The following is a 23,531-nucleotide window of genomic DNA, read 5'->3' on the forward strand; positions in this document are numbered from 1 at the left end:
CTCCTTGGCCACAAGGGAGATTCTTCAGTCTTCTTCTTTCGTCGAATGTCGAAGGTCCAGAGTTTCTGTTCAAGTTGCAGGTTCAGGATAATCTAATCTCCTGGGGCCCAGCTACCACTCTTATACTAATCTGGGGGGCTGGGTTGCCTGCTAGGTCACGCCTTATGGGTGGGACCTGGGAGGGGGGTGGTTACACCCCCTTCCCTTTGTCCAGTTTCGCGCCAGGACTGGGGCTGGAGTGCCCCAGCACCGGTTTGAACTGGACTATGCATGGGACACCTTGTGTGCCCCAGGCATGTCTCATTCCTTTCAGCCCTTCCTGCCACAATACACTAAAGTCTGTCTGGGGAGGTGCTAGCACCCCCCCCAAGCAGGAAACCTATTGTCCAAGCCTCCCTTGCCGGGATCACTCCCAGCAGCAGGAGGTCAGACTTGTGTCTGTGGCAGCAGCATCCATTTTGTGATGCTGAGGCTTTGGTTCGAGTTAAACAGCAAGGTAGGATTTTAACATGTCTCTCCCTCTAGAAGGGGGAATAATATCCTCATCACCAGAAATGGCATGGGGGTATTATTCCAAAGTGTTAGACACCTTACACAACATGTTTTGATAAAGCCAAACCATAGTTACCATAACCGTTTAAGATTATAAGGCACTTTAAGAGAATATGGTAGGCTATATCACAGAACAGCTATAAGGACATGGTTCCGAAAGCTGCAGGCAGGCTCAGCTCATGCTAGAGCACCATCTCACATGTTACCAAGCACTCTGCCTCCAGGATTGTTAAGGCCTGCCATAGGAGTGGCTGATAGGTACACATGTGTCTATTTTAAGGGTAGATATAGGTATACTATATCTAAGCAAGGGGTGATTACACGACCTTGCCCCAGCTGAGTGATCAGCCAGTTGTGTCTGATTGGAAGGCCAGACCAGGGGTGGCATAATACATGCTGCAGCCCCTGGGAGGCCTAGGGTACACCTATGCCCTGGGTACCTAGGGTACACTGTACAGGGTCCAATAAGGTGATCCTTACCAATTGGGAATGTACCTAGGGTACATGGAGTCCATTTTAAAGAGAGAGCAGACAGCCTGAGACCCTGAATGGCAGGATCTCAGGCCAACTAAGTCGAAAAACCAGCTAGACACTAGGCAAAAAGTTGGGGGTAACCATAGTCAGATATCCACCTTCCTACACAACCAACAATAGAAAATTACTGTTACAGGTTAGAAAATGTTTTCTTCTCCAGCACTGCATCTTTCATAGATTCACATGCTTGAATCAGAATAGCAAGCAGTATTATATGACACTAACATAACGGTGCAGACTTAGTGAAAAGGAATATGGATCACATTTATAAAAAAAAAAAAAAGAAAGTATTGTTCGGCCCCCGGTTGTGTGTCTGCCACTGCATCTCAGTAGTAATGTTACATGAAGGTGCGACAATTCTTTGAAGTACCTATTGGGCAGATGTCAGTAAACAGTACTCCAGCGTAGAGCTCTGCTAAAGCAGCAAGGCTCCTGGTGGAATGCCCTGCTTTTATAGGACAAAAAGTAATTGCTGATTACATCCGTCTGGCAATTTTCTGCTTTGACACAGGGAATCTTTTACTCGAGCTGGGGAAGGATACTAGCAATTGATCCAAGGTACAAAAAACTTTTGTTCTGTCCAGACAGAACTTAAGCTATCTGCGAATGTCCAGGCGTTTGCTGCAATAGCCACCAGATTCTGCAAGAACGCTATGAGAACTAACATCTAATTCAAGAGAAATTCTGTAGGAACTTTAGGTATCAATTATGGGTTTGACCACAGTATTACAATGTCTTCAAATGATTGCAATATAGTTCTTTTATCAAAAACGTCCATTTCTCACTGACTCTTTTGGCTAAGGTAAGGGCAATCAACAGCACTGTTTCCAAGGAAAGGTATTTGAGATATGGGATAGGCTAAAAGGGATTCTTCATTAATTGGGACAAAAAAGTATTCAGGTCCTATGCCATCGGAGACTTTCTTGTCGGGAAAAGGCTTTGAACAACCCTTTTTGAAACTCCTTTACCAATCTGGGAGAGGATAGGTAAGAACCTTCAACCGAGCAAAGATACTTTGATACGGCTAAGGTGAACTTTGATGTATGACGAAGTACTGCATGTGTCAGCGCTATCAGGAACGGTAGATACGTATGGTAATGAAGGGAGAAAGGATGGATTCCCTTTAGATAAGCAATTAATATAAAATGTTTCCTGTTTTGCTGAATACATCTTATTAGGAAACAGTGCTCTGGTCTTTGGATAGAATGTATTTGCAATTTGAAGAGATGTTCAGGAGTAAGTATTAATGGAACTAAGGAGTCAAGCCGACATCTTTAATGATCCCTGGCTGTGATGAATCACGTGGCCATAATTCCTGCTCAGTATACTCGCCTATGAGCCCAAATGGGTGGAGCTTCTGTAAAATGTTAGGAGGACCCTGAACCAATAATGTCTGGGCTTCTTTCGGGCGAATAAGACCAAACGGCATGGTCCCTTCTACAGTTTTACAACAACCCTTGCAGAGTGAGAAAGTTAAGTATACACGGGGTAAACCCAGTAACTCAGAATCTGGATCTGTAACATATACAAATACCAGTTGATTCTATCGGGGACAGGCAGTGAGAAAAGTTAACACATGGCTCCCTGACCATACAATCAAAAACGCTTTGCCCAGCGATTGACAAAATCTTAGGTTGAATCTTTTCCTCAAGAATCCTCAAGGGCTGGTCTGCTCATTGTTCACTAGGCCCTTGTGAGTGCGATAACATCGGCCCAGACTATTGTGCATTTCGTATTGTTTTTCCACATTTTATTTGTCCAAGAAATAATTTTTAATACGTCTTTTAAAATAAAATGTACACAAGTGAGGCCAGATGTTACAACTCCTAATGCTTATGGATGTTTATACCTTTGTATGTATAGGCAATTTTCCAAGCAGGGCAATTAAGCTCTGGGAGGCGTGGAATTAATCTTGCCATGGGCCCGAGATAGAGGTCTGACAGACTGAGGAAATTGCTATATGCTTTTACAGCCCTCTCCATGGTTATGACCTACAGACCTTTATGAGTTGTGGTCTTTAAATAGGCATCACTTCCTTCTTCCTTATTCAGAGCAAACAGACCCAGATGAGGTATTTGCACTAACCGGGATATTTGAGGATTTATTTTATACTGTAAACGGTACCACAATTTATGTTGTAAAGGCTAAAATGCAGGTCGGACTACACATTATGTGCTCACTGAAGCCTTTTTGACACTTGTTTTAATATAGGTTTGTATGCCTTTGCGGCTTTTTTTCTAATTTAATACAACTAATATAATCGTACTGCATTTGACTTTATTTTTTTTAATTGTTTTTATGTATCTTTCATGGTTATATTTTAATCGAATAAAGAATGTTTGATGATTGGGGGGAGGGGGGGAGGGAACAAATGTTACGCTTTCCCCACGATCGAGTTTGTGGATGCCTACTTCAGAAGAAGTGCAATAAAAACAAAGTGAATGATGGAATGTTTGAACTAATCTCCGCCACTGGCAACTGCTCAGGATCGCATTCCGGTCCACTGTTTTACACCCGCCATGCCACTCTAGACAATGGCCCGCCTTGTGTAAATCAGTACCAGCCTTTCTCCTCACGAAAAGCCCCAAACTGCTAGATGAGGCCATCTGAGAAGGGACTACAAGCAACCCAAGACCGCTTTCGACCTACTTGTGTCTCATCAGTAAGTTAAAGCTGGACTAGTATGGCACTGTGAACACGGGACCCACGTGTGGGCATAGCCATTCAGACCCTCCAGGATTTCGCGGCTTGCCGCGAAATCGGCACTTTTGTAAAAATGCCGCGATTTTTACAAAAGTGCCCGCGAAATAGGCACTTTTGTAAAAATGCCGCAATTTTTACAAAAGTGCCTGCGAAATCGACAAAAAGTATTTCTATTTTTAATTTTAGCTCTTGGTTAGTGCTAGGGAGCAGCAAGGGGGGGGGGGGTTGAAGGAGGGGGTGGGTCGCAGGAGGTGACATACTCGTGAGGCAAATAAAGGCTACATTATTACACAGCTAACAGCAGTGCAAACGTTCCTCTCTCAAAACTAGTCTAGCGTGCACAGAAAGAACGAGTACAAAACATACGGCACCAGTGCAGACTTCTTCTCGACCTTTCACTCACACACAGGCACACCCTCATGAACTCGCACTCTGGTGAGGAATAATGCCGGTTTCACCCACACAGGTATACCATGAGCGGCTCCTTCCAAGCTTCCCCAATACACCCATTATAAAAGCAGCAGAACAAGCTTCATTTATGCACACAAAAGGGCCATTAAACTTCTATCATAGCGACAGGTATGTTAAAAGAAGCAGCTGTGCAAGCGTCTTAAGCACACAGTACAGTAAAAGGCAGTGTCAAAGCAGCAATAATGCAGGCTTCTGTCATATTTCCACAACATGAACTACAAAGCAGCAGTACATGGTTCCCTTAAAGAGAACAGGTATAGAACCTGCAGCAGCAGGGTTGACCCCATACACAAAACAAGTCCAGCTCAAGCAGCAACAGCAATGCAAGCTTACCTCTCGCACAGACACACCCATACAACAGGTAGAGCACAATTTGCACGCCTAACCGGTATAACATAGGCATAGTCTGCAGCAGTGCATGCTTGCATCACAGTCGCACAGTAACAGCACAGCACTGGCAACAGCAGTACAGGTTTCCCTTGCACATACAAGAGTTGCAGCACAAGAAGCACTAGTTCTAAATTCTCTTCTGTACTTTCAGGACAAGTGCTACAAGGGAAAACAACATCAAAACGTGAGAAAGATTAAAGGGTGAAGGAAACAAAGGCAATGAGAAAGAGCAAGAGTTGAAAACGGGGAAATAATCGTTTTGGTTTTTACATAATGAACATATTACAAAGTATTATTGACAAAAACATAGCTTGCACAGTAAATTAGCTAGTTTGCCACCATCAATCCTGTCAGGTTTCCCAGGTCCATGTGTGATGCTCCAGTTCCAGGTTTTTTTTACAATTGAATTCTGGGACTTATAGTCAGTGCCACTGGAATTATGCGACTGTGCGGCCGCTGCGAATTTCGCATAGTTATGAATTTGGCACAAAATCCACCATCTGCATAATCTGCAGATTGAAAAACACCGGTCCCGCAATGTGTCAAAAGGTGTGATAACTGCTATACTAAAGCAAATGGAGAATTGCATTTCCAAAGGATAACAGCCTTCACCTGTGGGCTGCTTCCTCTGTTCCATATTCCAGGTTCCCTATTCAAAGTGGAATACTCTGCTAAAAGAGTTTCCAAAGATTTAAGGCTGAAAATGAATCATTATGAGTAAAATAAAGTGCCGCAAAAATGCCGCTAAATTTCCATATTTGTGCCGCCAAATTTCCATATTTGTGCCGCTAAATTTGCGAATCCATGCCGCTATATCCTGGGGGGTCTGGCCATTGCACTTAGGGCATACATTGCAATACAAATAAGGTGATGGATCAAGGAGGACCTTACCTAGCATTTCGGTCTGGACTGTCCTTGCTGGAGTACAGTCAAGACTGATTTGCATATGGATGGGCACAAACTGAGTTGGCATGATTGGCAAAAGAACAATGGGTTGGAATGCTACCATGAGTGACTGGCAGTGGATGAGGCTTATTGGTAGCATTCCTATCGTTATCTTTTGCATGCTTAGTGTAACGCCCTCTGTAACAAGGTTATGCCCAGATGTGGGCCCCGTGCTCACTGTATCAATAGAACCAAGCTACCCCTGACTGATAAGCCCCAATCAGGGCGAAACCAGTCTTGGGTTGCTTGTGTTATGATTCATGGAGGACTTGGCCTGGCAGTTCTGCCTGGACTGTTCCCACAGGAGCAGGATCAAGATTGATTTGCATATGAGTGGGTCCAAACTGAGGTGGCATGGTGGGCAAAAGAACAAGGAGTTAGAATGCTAGCCAGAGCAGTTGTCAGTGGTTAGACTTATCGCAAGCATTCCTTTTATCACCTTTTGTCTGCGTCAGAAGTAGTAGCATTCCTTCTTTGTCCTAGTTATGACAAGACCAGGACGTGTTGCAGGACCTGGTTGGTTTCGGGTGACGCTGAGGGAAGATCTTTAGGTTGACAAGCGTCAGAAAGGGGTCAATTCCACCTTGGCTGTACCGCGCTTATGGCGCCATCTTTGACTTGAACATAATGGAAAACTTTGATCAGGAACTGAACCTTCTGTGGGACCTCGAGTGGCTCCGCAACTTGGAGCAGGATTTGGGCTTCAACCACGGCCACTCTTTTTCTTTTTTTTTTTGTTTAAATATCTGTATTGAAATTTTACTTTTTTAACCATGCTGATATCGTGGATCCATACAAAAGTTTTTGACGTGAATATCAGAAATGTAAATCCCATGTGCAGAATAGCTTTAACCATCACAACAGAATAGAAATAACACATTTATACTATTCCCTAATACTGACGTTTATATCATACTTGAACATCTGCACGAATTCAACCACGACCACTCATGTTTGGAGAGGCAGCGCTTCACCTCTCGTTAACATACCACCTTTGGATGCCTAAGGGTGCACATATCACAACACTTAGAGTCATAACCGGAACTGAAGCATCACAAGCACACATCACATGGGCTTATGATAAACACCTGCTTTCTACACACTCGACTATTTGAAAGCTGTAATCTTGGTGGGACCTTTTCCCAACCACAATGTTGTAAGACTTTTTAAGTCATCGCAAGACTGACAATGTTGGGAGAGTAGCTCAGGATCAGCATCAAAAAGTGCGGAAATAAAGGAATTGGCATCAGCACATTGGAGTGCTGATTATAAGCAACTGCAGTCAGTTACTTCTGGTGCGAAACAGTCACAGCTGAGCCGCATGGCGCCATCTACTGGTACACAGGAGCATAGTATGGCACATGGGAGTCTTCTAAAGGTGAGGAATCTGTGGTTGGAAGAATCCTTCAGAAGCTCCCTTTACAAACGAATAATGAAGATGCAGGCATACTTGACCTAAGCATCAATAGTGTGCTGCCACTGGTGCTATACATTTTATGAAAATCCTCTGAGGTAATTTGAGGCCAAAAGGGAGAACTTTTAATTGAGTGAGGCAGCCAGCTACCTGGAATCTTAGGAACTTCTGATACCGGTAGTAAATTAATATGTGAAAGTAGGTGTCTTGGAGGGCTTGGGATGGCATACACTTACCCTCCATTAGCAGTTGCAAGACTTCCTGAAGGGAACCCATTCAGAATGATTGTTTTCTGAAGAAGACGCAGAGATGAAGGTATTTGGAATGGGGCTACATTTGCCTTCCCTTTTATTTTTGATTACAAGGAACCCGAAGGAAAAGTCTACATTCCTTTGATGTTTTGGGACTGATTTGATGGCTCCTTTCTGTATCATGATCAAGAGTTTGGTCTTTCGTTTCTGCAGATGTTTGTGCTTGACTGGCAGTGTCTGGGTACAGTGGGTGCTGTATAAATTCCAGTGGGTGTGCCCAAATTGTATGAGATTCACCACCCACTTGTATGGTGTTATTCGCACCCATTCGGGGCAAGAGATTAAAGTCTTTCCTCCTACTGCACCAATTATCTGGGAGTGTGTGCAGATGACAGCTGGAGCCAAGGGATAGTGAATGGCAGTGTCCTGATTCTTGTGATTGTGTCTAAGAACCACTCCCTGTGTTTCGATTGCGACTTTCCTGTAGGATGCTCTAGGTGACACCCTGTGGGGCTGCTGCTGTTTCTAACCATTAGCTGTATTCTGTCTTTTGTGGCTGGTATGACTGATTTCCATTACTTTGATAACTCCCTTTGCATAAGTAGCATCTTCCTTTGGCCTTGCAAAGGGGATGGACATGTAGTAATTTAATCTTAATATCGCCTTACAATGACTAGCCCCCAAAAGGTAATTTCACTGCAGGATGGCAGGCTAGCCCATAACAAATAGCAAGGAAAGGGTACTTTAAAAAAATTACCTTTTCCCTGCCTAAATCCTCTGGAGACTAATTTATACTAGCCTCCAGCTGCAGCCTCCTGAGTGTTCAAACCTAAATGAGGTGTTAAACTACTCCCAGAGCAGAGACAAAGGCATTGCTGTGGTGAGGTGCATTTGTCCTCTGGCAGGTTAACCATTTGGGCTGTGCCCAGGAGCTAAATTTACTTCAAAGGGGTCTCCCCTGTAAGTGGGTCATAACAGTGCTCAAATTATATACTTATCCAATAATCTGCCTCTCTCCAGTGCATACACAGTGATGGTCGCATATGTAACAATTGTAATTACCACTTCAAATTATTTACAAAACATTGGTGTTATTTATAACACACTGCTAACAGGCACTCACAAAGCCAATAGGTCTGGCTTGATTTAGGTATAGGTTTCAGGAGGAGCGTCGCCCAACTGCTTTCTCGCAGTGCGAGCAGCAGAAACAAACTGGTAAAAACATTTAGTTATTACCATTTTATGTTTCTTTTGCGGGTGGGCGGGGCTGCTCTGCTCTGCTTACTGAGCAGGGCAGGAGTGGTTTTCCCACTCCTGAGTATGTAATGACTGTTTGGTTGGCCCTCTCGGGCCATCCAAACCAGTCATGCGCACTTTCCCCTTCTCCATGCAGGGTGCCTTGAAGCCTTCATGGAGAACATGCCCACCCCTACAGCCCCTGGCAGAGCGCCATTTCACAGCGCTCAGACCAATCACAACGCTGCATTGCAGCATTGTGATTGGCTTAGGGGAGGGAGCCTGGCTGCCTGCTTCCTGTTCCTGTCGGACGCAGGAGAACAGGAGCAGAGAAGACGTGGGACCCAGCCTAAAGTTACGTTTTTTGTTGTTGTTTTTTTAAAAATTATGACTCCCTCCCACGACTCCCCCTCCCTCCGCAATCCCTCTTCTCTCCTGCGACACCCCGCATCTGCCCCCTCACCTCGAGCCATGCAGGCCGCAACTGATCGGTTTGTTGAGTAATATATTGGGATGCACTATTAGAAACTCAAAGAGGCCCCTAAAAGGAAACAAATTTTTCGGGAGACAAGTGCAAACGGAGAAACACAGGTGAGAGACAACAACGTGGAGTGTGGTGGGCGGGGGCAGAAGCTTTAGAGAGGGGAGGGGTGGAATCACTGATTATGGACGCAGGGAAAGCAGGGAAAGCAAAATGAGGGTGGAAGAATCAACATGGGGTGCAGGTCACGGGGTAGTAAGTCAAGAGTGGGAGGGAAGCAAGCATTGTTGGGGGGTAGGAAAAACGAGTGAGATGAGAGTAAATGGAGGAGACAAGAGATGAACACGGGCAAGGGACAGCGACACAGACCACAAAGTGGGGAAGAGAAGCAGACTAGGGATACAGCTGGAAAATATGCACTCTTGTACAGTGCTTAAACAAAAGGGAAAAACATTAGCACATAAAAAATGAGCAGTGGCAGGACACAGATAATGGGACCATTCTACAGGGGAGGGACAAATATAAGACGAGGAAGGAAAGGCCACACAAGCTAACAAATAGGAAGCAAGAAAATAAGTGGTCCTTATCCCTAGCAAGGTCGTTAAAAATCTGGCGGTCAAGTTAGATCTGGGGCGTAAAATGAAAGAACAAGTCCTATCTACTCTGGGCTCCTGTTTCCACATACTATGTTTACTCAAGAAGGCATTTCCATCTCTCCACTATCGGCCAGGAAGGATAAAGGCAATGCGCTACTGACATCTGCCAATGAGTCCTTATTGTCAAAATTGCAAGCCGTGCAAAACACAACAGAACAGCTGAATTGTAATCGACCGTTCAGAACGTCCTCTGTGCCCCTCATAAAAATCTCTTGTGGTTGCCAGTAAAGAAAAGGATGACTTTCAAACTGTGCTGTTTAACCTACAAAGCCTGGTTGGGCAAAGGCTCTGAATATATATCTCAGAAGCTTAAACGCTATAATCCCGCTAGAAGTCTACGCTCCAGTGAGAAAGAGCTACTGTCAGTCCTGCACATTTGTCTATCTACATGTGGTGGCAGGTCCTTTTCTCATTTGGCCCCACCCTCTAGAACAAACTGCCTCTCGCTGTTAGAACCTGCCGAGACTATCACACTTTCAGGAAAGCACTAAAAACTTCATTGTTTTAGAACTGGTTTCTTTCTGGCTTTACTGCACTGTCGTTGAGCCGAGATACCCCGGTTGGAGTGAGTTGTGCGCGTTATGTTAAACCATTCATTCATTCATTGACAACGAAGCCAACCAATGGTCAGCAATGGGTGAACTTTGACCCCACTGTAAGCTAACAATATGTCTTGCAACAGACAGCAAATACTCTGTTTGGTTAGGGAGACCTAAAAAAGAAGGCACATGGTCCAAAATGCAAATTGATTTATTTATTTTGTAGCTTGTAAAGCGCTCGGCTACCCCCAACGGAGGTGTCCCGGCGCCAGCAACGGACACAGAAAAGTGAGGATCATTCTCTACTTGAGACCAGGTTACAAAATTGGGAGTGCTCTGCCCTTGATATCTGGACTCAAATGATAGTTTTGTCGCCTCTTGTATGGTTTGAAAACTGTCCCAAACAAGACTAAGAATAGAAAGTCAATGCTTTAGGGATCATGTGCAGAATTTTAGATTGTAAGGGTGGGAATGCACTTCCAAACCCTCCTGTAAAAAGGGATTTCTAAAAATCTGCAAATGAGGTCCTTCAGATAAAAGGGGTAAGTAGTGCAAATACTCTGGCGAGAAGGCTGAAAACATGCACTTGGGCTTCTCAGTTAAAATGGAAAAGAAACAGCGATGGAAATGCCATGCTTATTAAGGAGACAAGAGCATAAGAGCAACAGGACCGGACAACACACTCTTAACAGGCAAATGGAACCTACAGAGAAAACATTAAGTAAGCTTAAACAATAACCAAGATTCTTCCCGGGAATGAGATGCAACATAGATGCTTGGAGCTCGATTCTGAAACAATGAGACCTCAATTTTCATCTGAACTCTCCCATTAGACTAAAGTAATTGCTTGAGGGTACACAATCAGTGTTGTGTCTGTTCTTTATCTGCCAAACCTCTAAGTGCTTAGTGATCCACAACATGCCAGTACAAAGAGCTATTTATACTAAAAAAAAAAAAAAATTGGCATCTATTGTTACAACAAATGAGTGAAGAGGATACATATATCTGAAAAGAAAGAGAAATCGCAGCAACAGTACTTTAAGTTCCCACATCACTAAATATTTTAACATTCCATTATTTGCCTTAATTTCTTGCACTTAATAGGTATTTAACAGTCCCGGGATCATGGATTACATTTTCATTTAAATATAATAATAATTCAGAAACCCTTAATGGAAATCACAATAACAAGAGAAGCATTTTGCTTATATATAGAAATACCTTTGGGGGTGTACATCCCCTGCTGCATGGAACCTCCAGGTTCAAACACAGGAGCTTTGAAATCAGCCACAGCAGATAACACCGATTCAAAACCAGTACTTCCAGGTAAAATACCACTTTTTGGATTAGGGTTTTCTGGTATGTGAACTACAGATTAAGAAAAAGGCATAACTGCTACTGATGGAATATTAGATTTGGCAAATCAAATGAGACGACAAAGAAGTAGTTTCTATTAAGAGGCTACATCCACAGGGAAACCATAATAAGGATAAAGCTACACGGCTACAATTACTTCCCATCCTCCGCTGTACCTAGAAACGTAGGAAAGAAGATAAGTCCAGAAGGCATAATATATCTTTCACAACATCAATTCTTTTACGTTTTCCAGTCACATAACCAGGAATGTACACGTCAATGGAAAGAGCAACACAGACATAAAGAGAAACTGGGAAGAGATTATGAGTAAAAGGAAAAAATGAAATTGCTTAACAACGACTATCATGGTATTGTAGTTACTTTTAGTGCCTCACCCTGACAAGAAGGGCAAACAGCAATACCCAGGCGACTTAAGTATTGCATGGGAAACCCCTCAATTAAGCAAGATACCCAGGAACCATGAATACCTTGCAGCTCAGGAGGCTGTGATCAAACAGGAGGACATCTGAAAATCCACCTATTCGAGTAAGTGCAGGAGACGTTCAAAGCCAGGCTGGTGTGTGGTGAGCCTTCCTACACTATGAGAGAAACAAGGGTTTCCTTCCCATTTGAGTTTCTCTCGAAGTGTGAGACAGGCTGCAGCACATCACACTCATTCTGGAACCTTTGGAACCTTCAATATTATGACCTATGGAGGAGGAGCCTAGCGCGCATCCAAGATGGTCGCGTGAGCACAGGGCTCCCCGGACCCTTTCTGCTCCTCGGAATAAATCCTGAGAATATCCTGATTTGGTGTATGGAATCTGAGAGATGAAGACCAGCTGACTATATATCTCTTTTCAAAACTCTAATCGGACCTGGGAATCCTGAGTTATCGTCGCCGGAACTTTTGGGACCCACCCGACGGAGGTGGCCGGGGTGAAGGTGACCCGTGGGGCCGGGCTGCAATTGAACAACAGCGGCCTCAGCGCGGTGCCAGTTACCGATTCAGCACTTTCGGTTTCGGTTTTGGCCTTCAGGAGATCAGCTGGCGTGCGTGCTCGAGGTGGCGAGGTGCCTCCTGGGCCTCTGCCCGAGGTTTGCTTCCATCTGCTACTGGCGGGTCTGACGCCTCCGACCCCTACACCGACAGTTTGTGGTCCTTTCGCTGGCACCCGCGCACCCCTTGATCGGAGGTCCCATTGAGTGACTGCACTCACATGGCGGGCAAAGGGGGTCCGGAGGGGCGCAAGACCAAGGCTTCACTGCGCGGGGGAGCGGTCCAGAGCAACAACATGGACCGCTATACCCAGGGCAGGGGGTCCCCTGGCGCTGCTGGCCTTTCCCCGGATGCTGCGGGGGGAGGCACGACCGTCGCTGCGGAACCTTCCCTACAGGACATTATGGGTGCCATCGAGGGCATCAGGGAAACTATCGCGACGCAATATGAGGCCCTGGCCCGTAAGATCGACACTGTCGCGATCGACGTCACCCTGATTCGGGCCGACCTCTCTAAAACCAACGAGAAGGTCCAGGCCCTTGATACACGGACCTCCACCCTGGGTGCGGAGGTGTCGGATCTGCGGGCCGCGCTTGGGGACATTAGAGTGGTCAACGACCATATGGCCCGGCGGCTTGAGGACTTCGAGGGACGTGCCCGACGCAACAATATCCGTATCATTGGGGTACCGGAGTCCTCCGACAGCCGCCCGGTGGACCTCGTGGTCGAGGAACTTATCCTGCAACAGTTGTCCCCGGTTGGCCTAAGCAAATTCTTCGCTGTGGAGCGGGCCCATCGAGTTCCGGGCGGCCGGCCGCGGCCGGGGGCCCTCCCGAGGCCTATCGTGGCTAAACTGTTCCACTACAGGGACCGCGATGCTATTCTGCAGGCTTCACGGACCCGTGGCCCGGTCCGCTACGAGAACTCGACCATCAACTTTTACCCGGACTTCACGCAACTGGTCCAGAAACAGCGGATGGGATTCCAGGGGGTGAAGCGCCGTCTCCGCGAGCTAGGCCTGAAGTATTCGATGCTCTACCCGGCGAAACTTCGAGTGGAGCATGGAGAGCGGACAGCCTTTTTTGACACTCCTGTGGCCGCAAGTGACTGGCTGGACTCGCTGCCGGACGGGGGTGGCCGGCCCGGGCCCTCTGGGGGCACCGCAGGTGACGGGTCCCCTTAGACTGACCTTTGGTCCTTGCTTTTGCGGTTTTGCACTGTACAGTTGGGTCTTACTTCTTTTGCATACTGTGTTTTACCAGGACCCGTGAGGGGTGCGGGCGGGTTCGGGTCCCTTTCCTCCTCCGGGGTCTTTTTGTAGAATGGGGTTAGTGGGGCGACAGGCACACTGCAAGTTGGGGGGGGTCTTTGGCCCGCAGGGGTGCAGGGTGGGGGGCGTTGGACTTGGGGTGGGGTTGGGGGGGAAGAGGGGTTGTTTAGTTGTGTGTTTTTTGTTTACAGGGCGAGGTATTGATTTTTATCCATATTTGGGAGCGGTGCTGCGGGCTGGGGGCCTCTTGACCCATTGGAGGGTATGGGGGGAGACGGGTTGAGGCTTATGTCGTGGAACGTCAATGGGTTGGGGGACCGCATTAAGCGGGGTGTTGTACTGCAATATTTGCGTCGTTTGACTCCTGATGTGGTGTTTCTCCAGGAGACGCATTTGGTCGGCAATGTCTGCCATGCGATGAACAGGGGGGGATACCGCCTCGTAGCCCATTCTGGTTTCACAACTGGCTCCAGGGGGGTGGGCATTCTCCTGCGAGCCTCCCTTCCGGTGGAGATCACGAGGATAGTCTCGGATGACAGAGGGCGCTATGTGTGTCTGATTGGGAGGTGGGAGGGGCAGCCCCTTACCCTGGTTTCAGTCTACGTCCCCCCGGGCCTCCAGAACTCCACCTTTACTGATTTGGGTCGAATGCTGCTTGACCTCCCGGACGGCCTCCTGCTCATGGGCGGGGACTTTAATTCTGTGGTTTCGGGTGAACTGGATCGTCACCCACCGAGGACCCTCCCCGCTGCCCAGTCATGGCTGGGTGGGATGTTGGAGACCTTCGGCTTGGTGGATGGTTGGAGACTAATGCATCCGACCCAGTGCCAGTTCACCTTTCATTCGGGGGCGCATGGGAGTCTCTCCAGGTTAGACTACTTCCTTATGCCCGCGGCGCAGACTGGTCGGATTCGAGAGGTCAGACACCTGGCGCGTGGTATCTCCGACCATTCTCAGCTGTGGCTTGTCTTTGACACCGGGTCGCGGTCCGCAGGGCGGATAGCTCCCATTAACCCCTGGTACCTGCGGGACCCTGTGATTCGTGACAGCCTGGTTAAGGCCATGGACCAATACTTCAGTGAAAACGAGGGGTCGGTGTCGTCTGCGTTGTCCCTTTGGGAAGCCTTTAAAACTGTTATACGTGGACACGCCCTCGCCCAGATAGTGGTGGCCAAGAAGGTTAGGAGCGAGGCGGTGGTGAAGCTGGAGACTGACATCTCGGGGCTGGAGTCGGCCTTGGAGGCGAATGTTACTCCGGACGGGCTACATGCCCTTAGCCTGAAACAGTTCGAATATAGGTCCCTGGTCACTGACGCGGCCAAAACTATGTATAGGGAGCAGCAGGGCCGATTGTATGACGCGGGGGACAAGGCGGGAAAGTTGATTGCATGGCTGGACAAAAAGGAGAGAGTGAATCGTGTGGTCCCCGAGTTGCGTGCTGCGGATGGTGTGTGTGTGACTGAGCCGGATGAGATTGTGGAATGCTTCGCTGACCACCTCCGGGCGGTGTACTCCCCGGTGACTGACAGGGACGAGGATGACTCTCGCCTCCTACTGAGAGATATTGCTCTGCCCGGCCTGTCCGTTGAGGACCGGGAGCGGCTGGACGCCCCCTTATCGTCGGATGAAATAGCGACCGCGATTCGTTCCCTTCGCTCGGGCAAGGCTATGGGTCCTAATGGTCTGCCCATTGAACTATACAAATTGCGTCCTGATAAGCTTGCGCCCTTCCTCAGCCGCATGTTCCGCGACTCTCTTGCGGCGGGTTCCCTCCCGGCCGACCAGCGCTTGGCCACTATAGTCGTTCTCCCCAAGGAGGGCAAGCCGCGTGACCGCTGTACCTCTTACCGGCCTATTTCACTGCTCAATGCGGAGCCTAAAATCCTGGCGAAAGTCCTGGCCAATCGATTGTTGAGTGTCGTGTGCGACCTTATTCATCCGGACCAATGCGGCTTTATCCCGCACCGCAACACCGCTCTTAACTTGCGGCGTCTGCACGGGGTCCTCGCCAGGGCGGAGCTCCTCACCGAACCGGCCGTGCTGGTTTCTTTGGATGCCACGATGGCATTTGACACTATTGAGTGGCCATTCCTCTGGGCCGTCTTGGATAAATTCGGCTTTGGAGAGGGATTTATTGGCTGGGTGAGGCTCCTTTACACGGGACCCATGGCTCAAGTGGTGGTGAATGGGCGGGTCTCTCGGCCCTTTGCCCTCGGCAGGGGCACGAGGCAGGGGTGCCCGTTGTCCCCGTTGCTTTTTGCTCTTGCCCTGGAGCCACTCGCTGCCTGGCTCCGTTGGGAGCCCTCGCTTAGAGGGATCCGGTGGGGCCCGGGCTTTGAAGATCGGGTCTCGCTATATGCGGACGACATTCTCCTGTATCTCACCTCACCGCGGCAGTCACTCAACGTCCTCTTTGACGTTCTGACCTCCTTTGGGAACAATTCGGGTCTCACGATCAATTGGTCTAAATCCTGCGTTTATCCCATCGCTGGTGGTCCTCCTCTCCTGCCGCCTCGGCTCCCGGTTCAAATATCTCTGAGCGGCTTTAAGTACCTGGGGATATACGTTTCGCTGGACCCGGTGGCTCGCTACGAACAGAATCTTCTGCGTCCACTTCGGCGACTGCGTGAGGACACGGCCCGGTGGTGCAGGCTGCCCCTGTCCCCGCTGGGTCGGGCCGCGCTGTTTAAAATGATGTCCCTTCCCAGGTTCCTCTATGCACTCCAGAACTCCTTCGACGTTATCCCAGTGGCCTACTTTCGGGAGGTGGAGAGCCTGCAGAGGAGACTGGTGTGGAACGGCCGGGCGCGTATTGCTCTTGCCAAGCTCACTCTCCCCTGGTATGACGGGGGCATCGCGCTTCCTGACATTCGCAGGTACTATTGGGCCTCGCAGCTATCTGCCATTAACCACGCCACGTATGCGCCCGGCTTGAATCCGGCGTATGAGATGGACAAGTTCCTGCTTCCCGGCGGGAACTACAACAGGGCACTTTATTCCCGCCTGGCTGACCGGACCCTTACGGGTCCTACTAAGATTGCTGTGCGGACCTGGAGGGCTGCCACTGCGGCCATGGGCTGGAGTGAGCGAATGACATGTGCTACTCCCTTGTTTGCCTCCGACCGCCTGGGCAGCTTGTGGACCACCAAGGGGTTTGACCAGTGGGACACGATTGGTATTAGCAAAGTGGGAGACCTGTGGCACAAGGGCGCGGTCAAGACTTTCGCGGTGCTCCAGGCCGAATACGAGCTGACCGACAGGGAGTTCTTCCGCTACGCCCAGGTTCGACACGCCCTGCTCTCGGTCTTCGGGGAGGGGACCAAGATCCCTGTTTCCTCGCCCCTCGAGGACCGCGTACTTGACGGACATGTCCCTGATAGTACTATTTCTTTAATTTGTAAAAAATTGATTAATCACCGGGCGGATCTCCTGGTGCGCCTTCGGGAGGCTTGGACTGGGGATGGGGTCGAATTGGACGACGAAGACTGGCAGTCTGCACTGTCGTCCCCCAAGGAGGTTGCCATTCCGGCTCGTCTCCGGTTGGTACAGCTCAAGATTCTCCACCGGGTGTATGTTACGGGTCCGCGCTTGGTCGCGATGGGATTTTCCGACGACGGGCTCTGTAAACGAGGCTGCGGGCTCAACGCCACCTTTCTTCATATCCTTTGGGAGTGCCGCGAGGTGGCGGACTACTGGCGCCGGGTCCACACGGTTATGGGACAGGTCACCGGGGTTGTGCTGCTGCCGGAGGTGCGTCGCTGTGTCCTGAATGTGTGGGAGCCCAATGACTACAACGCGGCTCAGACTCGGTGGGCGGCCCTAGGGAACATGATTGCCAAGAGGGATATAGCGCAACTTTGGGGCGCTCAACGGCCGCCCACCGTGTCAGTATGGAAGGAGAATATGGACTGGTGTATGTTTCGGGAGAAGACAGTGTATGTGGCCCGTGGCAAGCCGGGGGCATGGGGTAGAATTTGGGGTCAATGGAATGCGTATCGCGGAGGCATCTGTACGCCCCCCCTGGTAGACACTGATATCGCCATGTCCCCCTGACCCTTGACGGCTCCTGGCGCTTTTTGTAACAACTACATATGGACGTTCATCTCCCTTGACCCCCTTCCCCCCCCCCCTCCGTCCCCGGCCTCCCGGTACTCCTCTCTTTAGCGGATTGCTCAAATGTTCTGACTGGAGTTTCCCGGGGGGAGCCTGAACCGCACTGGTATCCCTCGTAACTCGCCTTTTGTTTTTATTGTTTTTCCTTTTGTTTCTGTTCCTGTTGGACTGACACTTGCTGTTCTTCGAGAACTATCTTGAGCCACTGCGGGGCAGTGCCCTGGGAACGGACTGCAGCCTTGATATGTGTATATTTCCTTATGTACCTAGCGGCCGGCCCGGGTGGTTGTAGGCCCATACTTGTAACCGAATTATTGTTCAATAAAACTTTTTCAAAAAAAAAAAAAAAAAAAAAAAAAAAAATATTATGACCTATGGTGCAGAAGAGCTTTCATTCCAAAGGCACCCATAAACTTGATCATAACCCCCAGTTTCTCAGATCTAAGTAAACACTTGTGGGCCCACGAAATTCTCCAGGAACCATGAATGTTCCTGCTGTCCAGAAATGTATATCACAATATATTAGCCCCTAAAATTTGGTAACTCAAGGAACAAACTGTGAGCGTCTAGTATAATTCCAGTAGACCCCTTGCTTGAATACTGTCTCTGAAGACTAACGTATGCTGTAACCATCTTCACCTCAGCTCTGTCTAGTGCCTTTTTAACTTACCACTGCTCTAAGTTGTATCTAGTGCCACCCGTTTACTGACCACTGAAGTTCAACCTGCTTGATTAACTGGACACAAACTTTGACTTTGGGACTAGTTTCTTTGTGCATCAATATTATGTCAGATGGTGTAATAAACTGGGTTATTGATTGAGGTGGGTGAAAACCCTACTCAAGTAAGAACCACAATCCTGGTCAGGGTGAAAGGCAAAAGTCACTAAGTTAACCTGTGCTTAACCCTCTATTAGCCTGGCACAAAAGTAGTCAGGCATAACTTAGAAGCACTATGTAAAGTATTTACACAGCACACAAACAGTAATAAAGTGAAAACACAACACATGAAAAATCCCAAACCGATTTAGAAATGAAGAAATGTTTAATAAGTAAAATGACACCAGAACGAATTTACTCCAATCCGCAGTACCAGAGTTATGAATTTTTAAAAGTATGAGTGAAATCTAGCACCTAAAAGATCAAAGCGCTGACCACGGGTATTTAGTCATGCAAGGCTAGTGTCAAGTCAAAAGTTAGGGGTAACCGCGAAGGAGAAGGGTTTGCCATCAAGGGGTGGATTGTGCTGGTATCGGCTTACCTTCGGACTTTGGAAAAAATCCTGAAATAAAGTCCAGTAGAAGGTAGAGTTCAGCCGGGCAAGGCAGCAGGCTGTGTCCAAGAAGTTGTAGTCATCACAGGGCAGCCGCTGGACACAGTCTCAGTGAAGTCATCAACAATGGAGGGAAAAAGCTCACAGGAGGAAAGGTTGGATGTACAGGCTGAGGAGGTAGTTACTGTGGAGCTGGTCACTGTCGACCCGTGAATTTTTGCACCTCTGGACTTAGACAACTTTTTGGAAGTCGAAAAACTCCAGCAGGACGAAGCTGCAGGTTGTAGCCGAGGAGGGTTCCACGAGGCAAGACACCATTGCCAAGAGGTACCTCTGAACAAAATTTGCTGCTGCAGAGAAGAACATAGCAGTAGCTACTACAAAGTCAGGCCAACCAGCAATGCACCTTGGGCAGATCATCTGACAAGTAGGTCTCAGACGTCTGTTGGTTCTCCAGGAAGTTTTTGGTGAAATGTGTTATAAGTCCCCAGTTATAGGGTTAGGCAGGAACAGGACCACCAACACCACCACTACCAAGGTGTTTCTGTTGCTCACAGAGGAGGCTATGCAACTACCCCTTGGAGTCACTTCTGATGGTCCTGGGTTTAAGGAGATAGCCCAGTTCACCTTCAAGCAGCAAGGTTATCCTTCAAGCACCAGGGCAGTACTTCTGAAATCTTCCATAGGTCCAGGAGTGTATGAAGTGTGTGTGTGTGCGTGCGTGTGCAACACCCTGGCCTACTTCCACATCTGGTTCTTGAAATATCCTCCCTTCCCTTGCCAAAGCTCCAAGAAATATGGGATGACAAAAGGCTAGTGTCAGGTCTGTTGTGTTTTCTAGATGCAAAGCCCTTTGAAGTGTAAGTGGGGCAGGAAACAGCTCCGCCCTTAGCCTCATGCCCACATCTGCTTCCTCCTCTTGTCACTGTCTGGGAGGAATGCTCAAAGCCCAACAGCAAAGCCATTCCCAGTCATGTGACCCAGGACATTGGCAGCAGGCACAAAAATAGTTATGGCAAGAAAAGGCAAATTTCTAAAAGTGGGGTTTTCAGAATTAAAATCTAACATTACCATTAAAGAGAATTTGAAATTACAATTCATTTGAGACCAAACTTGACATCTTTATCCGCTCCCAATCCAAAGTTACTACTTATTGAATGTAATAAAGGAACCCAACGTTATCCAGTTGGAGAGAAAAGGGCATTAAAGTTGTGAAAAAATTAATTTAGGTGTTTTTCGCTACCAGGACATGTTAATCGTGAACCTACATGTCCTACTTTTCAAATGGAATGCACCCTACCCTATGGGCCTTTAGGGCCTGCCTTAGGGATGACTTACATGTATTAAAAAGGAAGGTTTATGACTGGCAAAAGGTTTATTTTGCCAGTTTGAAATGCAATTTAAAACAGTACAGGCTTCAAGGGCATGCCTGAGACATGTTTTAAGGGGATACTTTAGTGGGTGGCACAATGAGTGCTGTAAACCCACTAGTAGCATTTCATTTACAGGGCCTGTGTGCGTTTTACCATATACTAAGGACTTATAAGTAAATTAAATGTGCCAAGGAGGTGTAGCCCAATTTTACCATGTTTCAGGGAGAGAGAACGAGCACTTTAGGACAGGTTAGCAGTGGTAAAGTTCAGAGTCCTAATACCAACAACATTAATTTAGCTGAGAGCTTTGCTGCCCTTAGTCTGGGGATGCCAAGCCCCAGTTTGCTTTGCCACTAGGAGGAGGGGCCTGGATTAACACTTCCCGCCACCGCTGCAGTAGCACCATAGAGCGCTATATAGCGCCTGAAGTCATCCTGCAGCGCGGAGAGATTTGCTGCCCTTGGTCTGGGGGCTCCATGCTCCAGTTTGCTTTGGCACAAGGAGGGGCCACGATTGCTGATTCCAGCCACGGCCGTTATATCGCTATATAGCACCTGAGGTCATACAGCGGCGCAGGAGGCTGATAGCTTTGCGGTCTGGGGACTGCAAACCCCAGTTTGCTTTTCCCCCAGGATTCCCATTTCCCACCACCGCCCCTGTAACACTATATTGAACCTGAGGTCATCCCTTGGCGCGGGCCAGTCCTCACCGCCAGGAAGAGGCAAGGCAAGCCCCTAGGCTCTGGCCTCAGGCTTCATGGTTTCTGTGCACCTGGACAGTTTTACCTATTTGCACTTCCTTATTGTGACATAGGAATGGGGAAACAAAGGCCCAAATTAGTCCTGTAGGTGCAGCTGCTCAACCGAAACTTCCCAAACTGTCAAGGGATAAAACTGTTAACTTCGTAACAAATTAGACTGATAACTTAATCAAAGAAGTGGAGACCCCTTAAAGAAACCAAGACATGAACAGAGAGAAAGTCGCTGAAGGGGGTAAGGTTCCTTTTTTTATTCAAAATGAAGCATAAGACCTGCAAAAATCCATCTTTATCTGAAACCGCTCATAACATGGTGCAACTTCATATACTGGACTCACAAAAAAATCCTCCCTCCACCTTTGTTTCAAAGGGGGATTCCCAAGTCCATACTAATGCTGAATGCTCTAATAAGTATGCCCCCTGTAAGAGGATTCCGCATCGGTTTATCACTCTCAGACTATTTCCACCCCCGTATCTCTCCCACCTATCCTTCCCATTCTGGACCCTTCGTCTTTTAATGAAGCAATTGGTTTAATATCTTCCCTGAGTGACGAAGTTGAAAATCTAAAGCAAATTTTATAGGGCGTGGTCAAGACTTCATAATTTGCCAGGGACCGTGGTGCATTAGTCACAGCAGTTTTACAACTCTCCGAGTTTATCTGCTCCACATGGTCTCAGGAGTACGAAGAGACTGTCAGCTGCTCTTGAAGATTCTGCTTCCTATCATCGAGCAGTTCCTCATAGTAATCATTGGAACCAATATGGCAGCTTGGATAGATGTGCTGTAAATCGAGCTGTTCCATTTCATTATGCTCTCTGCACGTCAGAGAATATTCAAGCTCCACCTATCCATTCTACTTTGCGAGGATTGAGAGGTGCAGACAATATGATTTGAAATGATGATCTCCCAGGCCCCTCTGGATTAGTCCCTACAAGGAAAATGCAGACAAGCTTTCGCACCAGAACAGGTAACTCAGTCCTCATGGTAATAGTTCCACAGCTACCGCATGGCTCCATCGAAGGCGATGACTCATTGAAAAATAAGACCCTCCGCTGGATTACACATTAGACAATGTCACTCGATTGTCTATTCAGCTATAATGTATGCAAAATGCCTCATAGCGACTGCTGAATCCTGGGACTCAATTGAACTACACTTGACTGCTCCTGAACTGGTTTAAGGACTGATTTCACTATAACAATGAACGCTTCCTGCGTTACAGAGTCAGCTTGGGCACATCACCTAATCACCACCTTCTCAATAACAGCTGAGAGGGAGATCGCGGTGCAGGAAATTCCAAACTACCCTCTTGTTAAGGACCAAAATGCAATAACACAGTTGAGATCAACTATTCCTGCAGACCAAACATTACCTATAGAACTAACAGGCTCCCAAAAACAGAACAACCGAGCACACAGAAAAGTTACGACCCCTAAAGCGTTAGGAAGCACCTCGAAGAGCAACACGGCAATAGATCAATCATTCATACAATACTCCGAAGAAGAAATTTCCAAGGTCATAGCCAAGGGTACACTAGATGGGGCATCAGGCCCGAACGGCATACCTCAAGCAATACATATGCAAGACCCTAACTACTGGGGGGCTCCGTTGTCCCGCCTGTTTCATGAAGTGGGCACTACAAACAGCCTTCCAGAGAGGTGGAGAGGTTCAATAACCAATCCAGTATATAATGGTGGGGAACGAACCGATCTAGCTAATTATCGACTGATTGCCTTAATAGATGCCGAAGCAAAATATTACGCATCATTGGTCCTGGCAGACTTATTAAGCTGGTCTGAGAGTAACAAAAAAATCCCCACCAACCAGTCCAACTTCCACAGGGGCACTGGTACCATCACAAACGTCCTAGCTCTAGGTCTAATGGCAGACAAAAGCATCGGACAGCGAAAGAATCTGTATCTATGCTTTTATTGATTTTAAAGCTGCATTCGCCCGAGTCAACAGAGGCATCATATGGCACAAGTTGAAGCAGTGGGACCTTCCAGAAGCAAAACTGAGACCAATAATGGAACAATACACCGACACGTGGATGCACCTTAAAATAGCCGATGGAAAGAGGCTTACCAGAAAAATCTGCAAAAGTGAGAGCTTAAAACAAGGCAGCGTCCAAGCGCCACCCTTGTTCAACATATTCATGGCCGACCTATTACCAAGGCCAGACGAGATCAACTTGCATCCCCCACATTTGGGCACACTG

At 47.8% G+C, this 23,531-nt stretch overlaps 1 protein-coding gene across 7 annotated transcripts in view; it reads right to left on the bottom strand.

Annotated features, from left to right (window-relative positions):
* The window catches only part of UBR3 (ubiquitin protein ligase E3 component n-recognin 3), a 2,077,978-nt gene that overhangs the window by 1,071,144 nt on the left and 983,303 nt on the right, over nucleotides 1-23,531 (bottom strand). For all 7 annotated transcript variants that reach the window (XM_085645338.1, XM_085645337.1, XM_085645336.1 and 4 more), the window contains exon 18: nucleotides 11,394-11,532. In XM_085645338.1, the coding sequence (XP_085501464.1) occupies nucleotides 11,394-11,532 (139 nt within the window). The remainder of the gene's footprint in view (nucleotides 1-11,393; nucleotides 11,533-23,531) is intronic.

The sequence above is a fragment of the Triturus cristatus genome, chromosome 3_1, assembly GCF_964204655.1.
Source record: "Triturus cristatus chromosome 3_1, aTriCri1.1, whole genome shotgun sequence".
NCBI classification, from domain to species: Eukaryota; Metazoa; Chordata; class Amphibia; order Caudata; family Salamandridae; genus Triturus; species Triturus cristatus.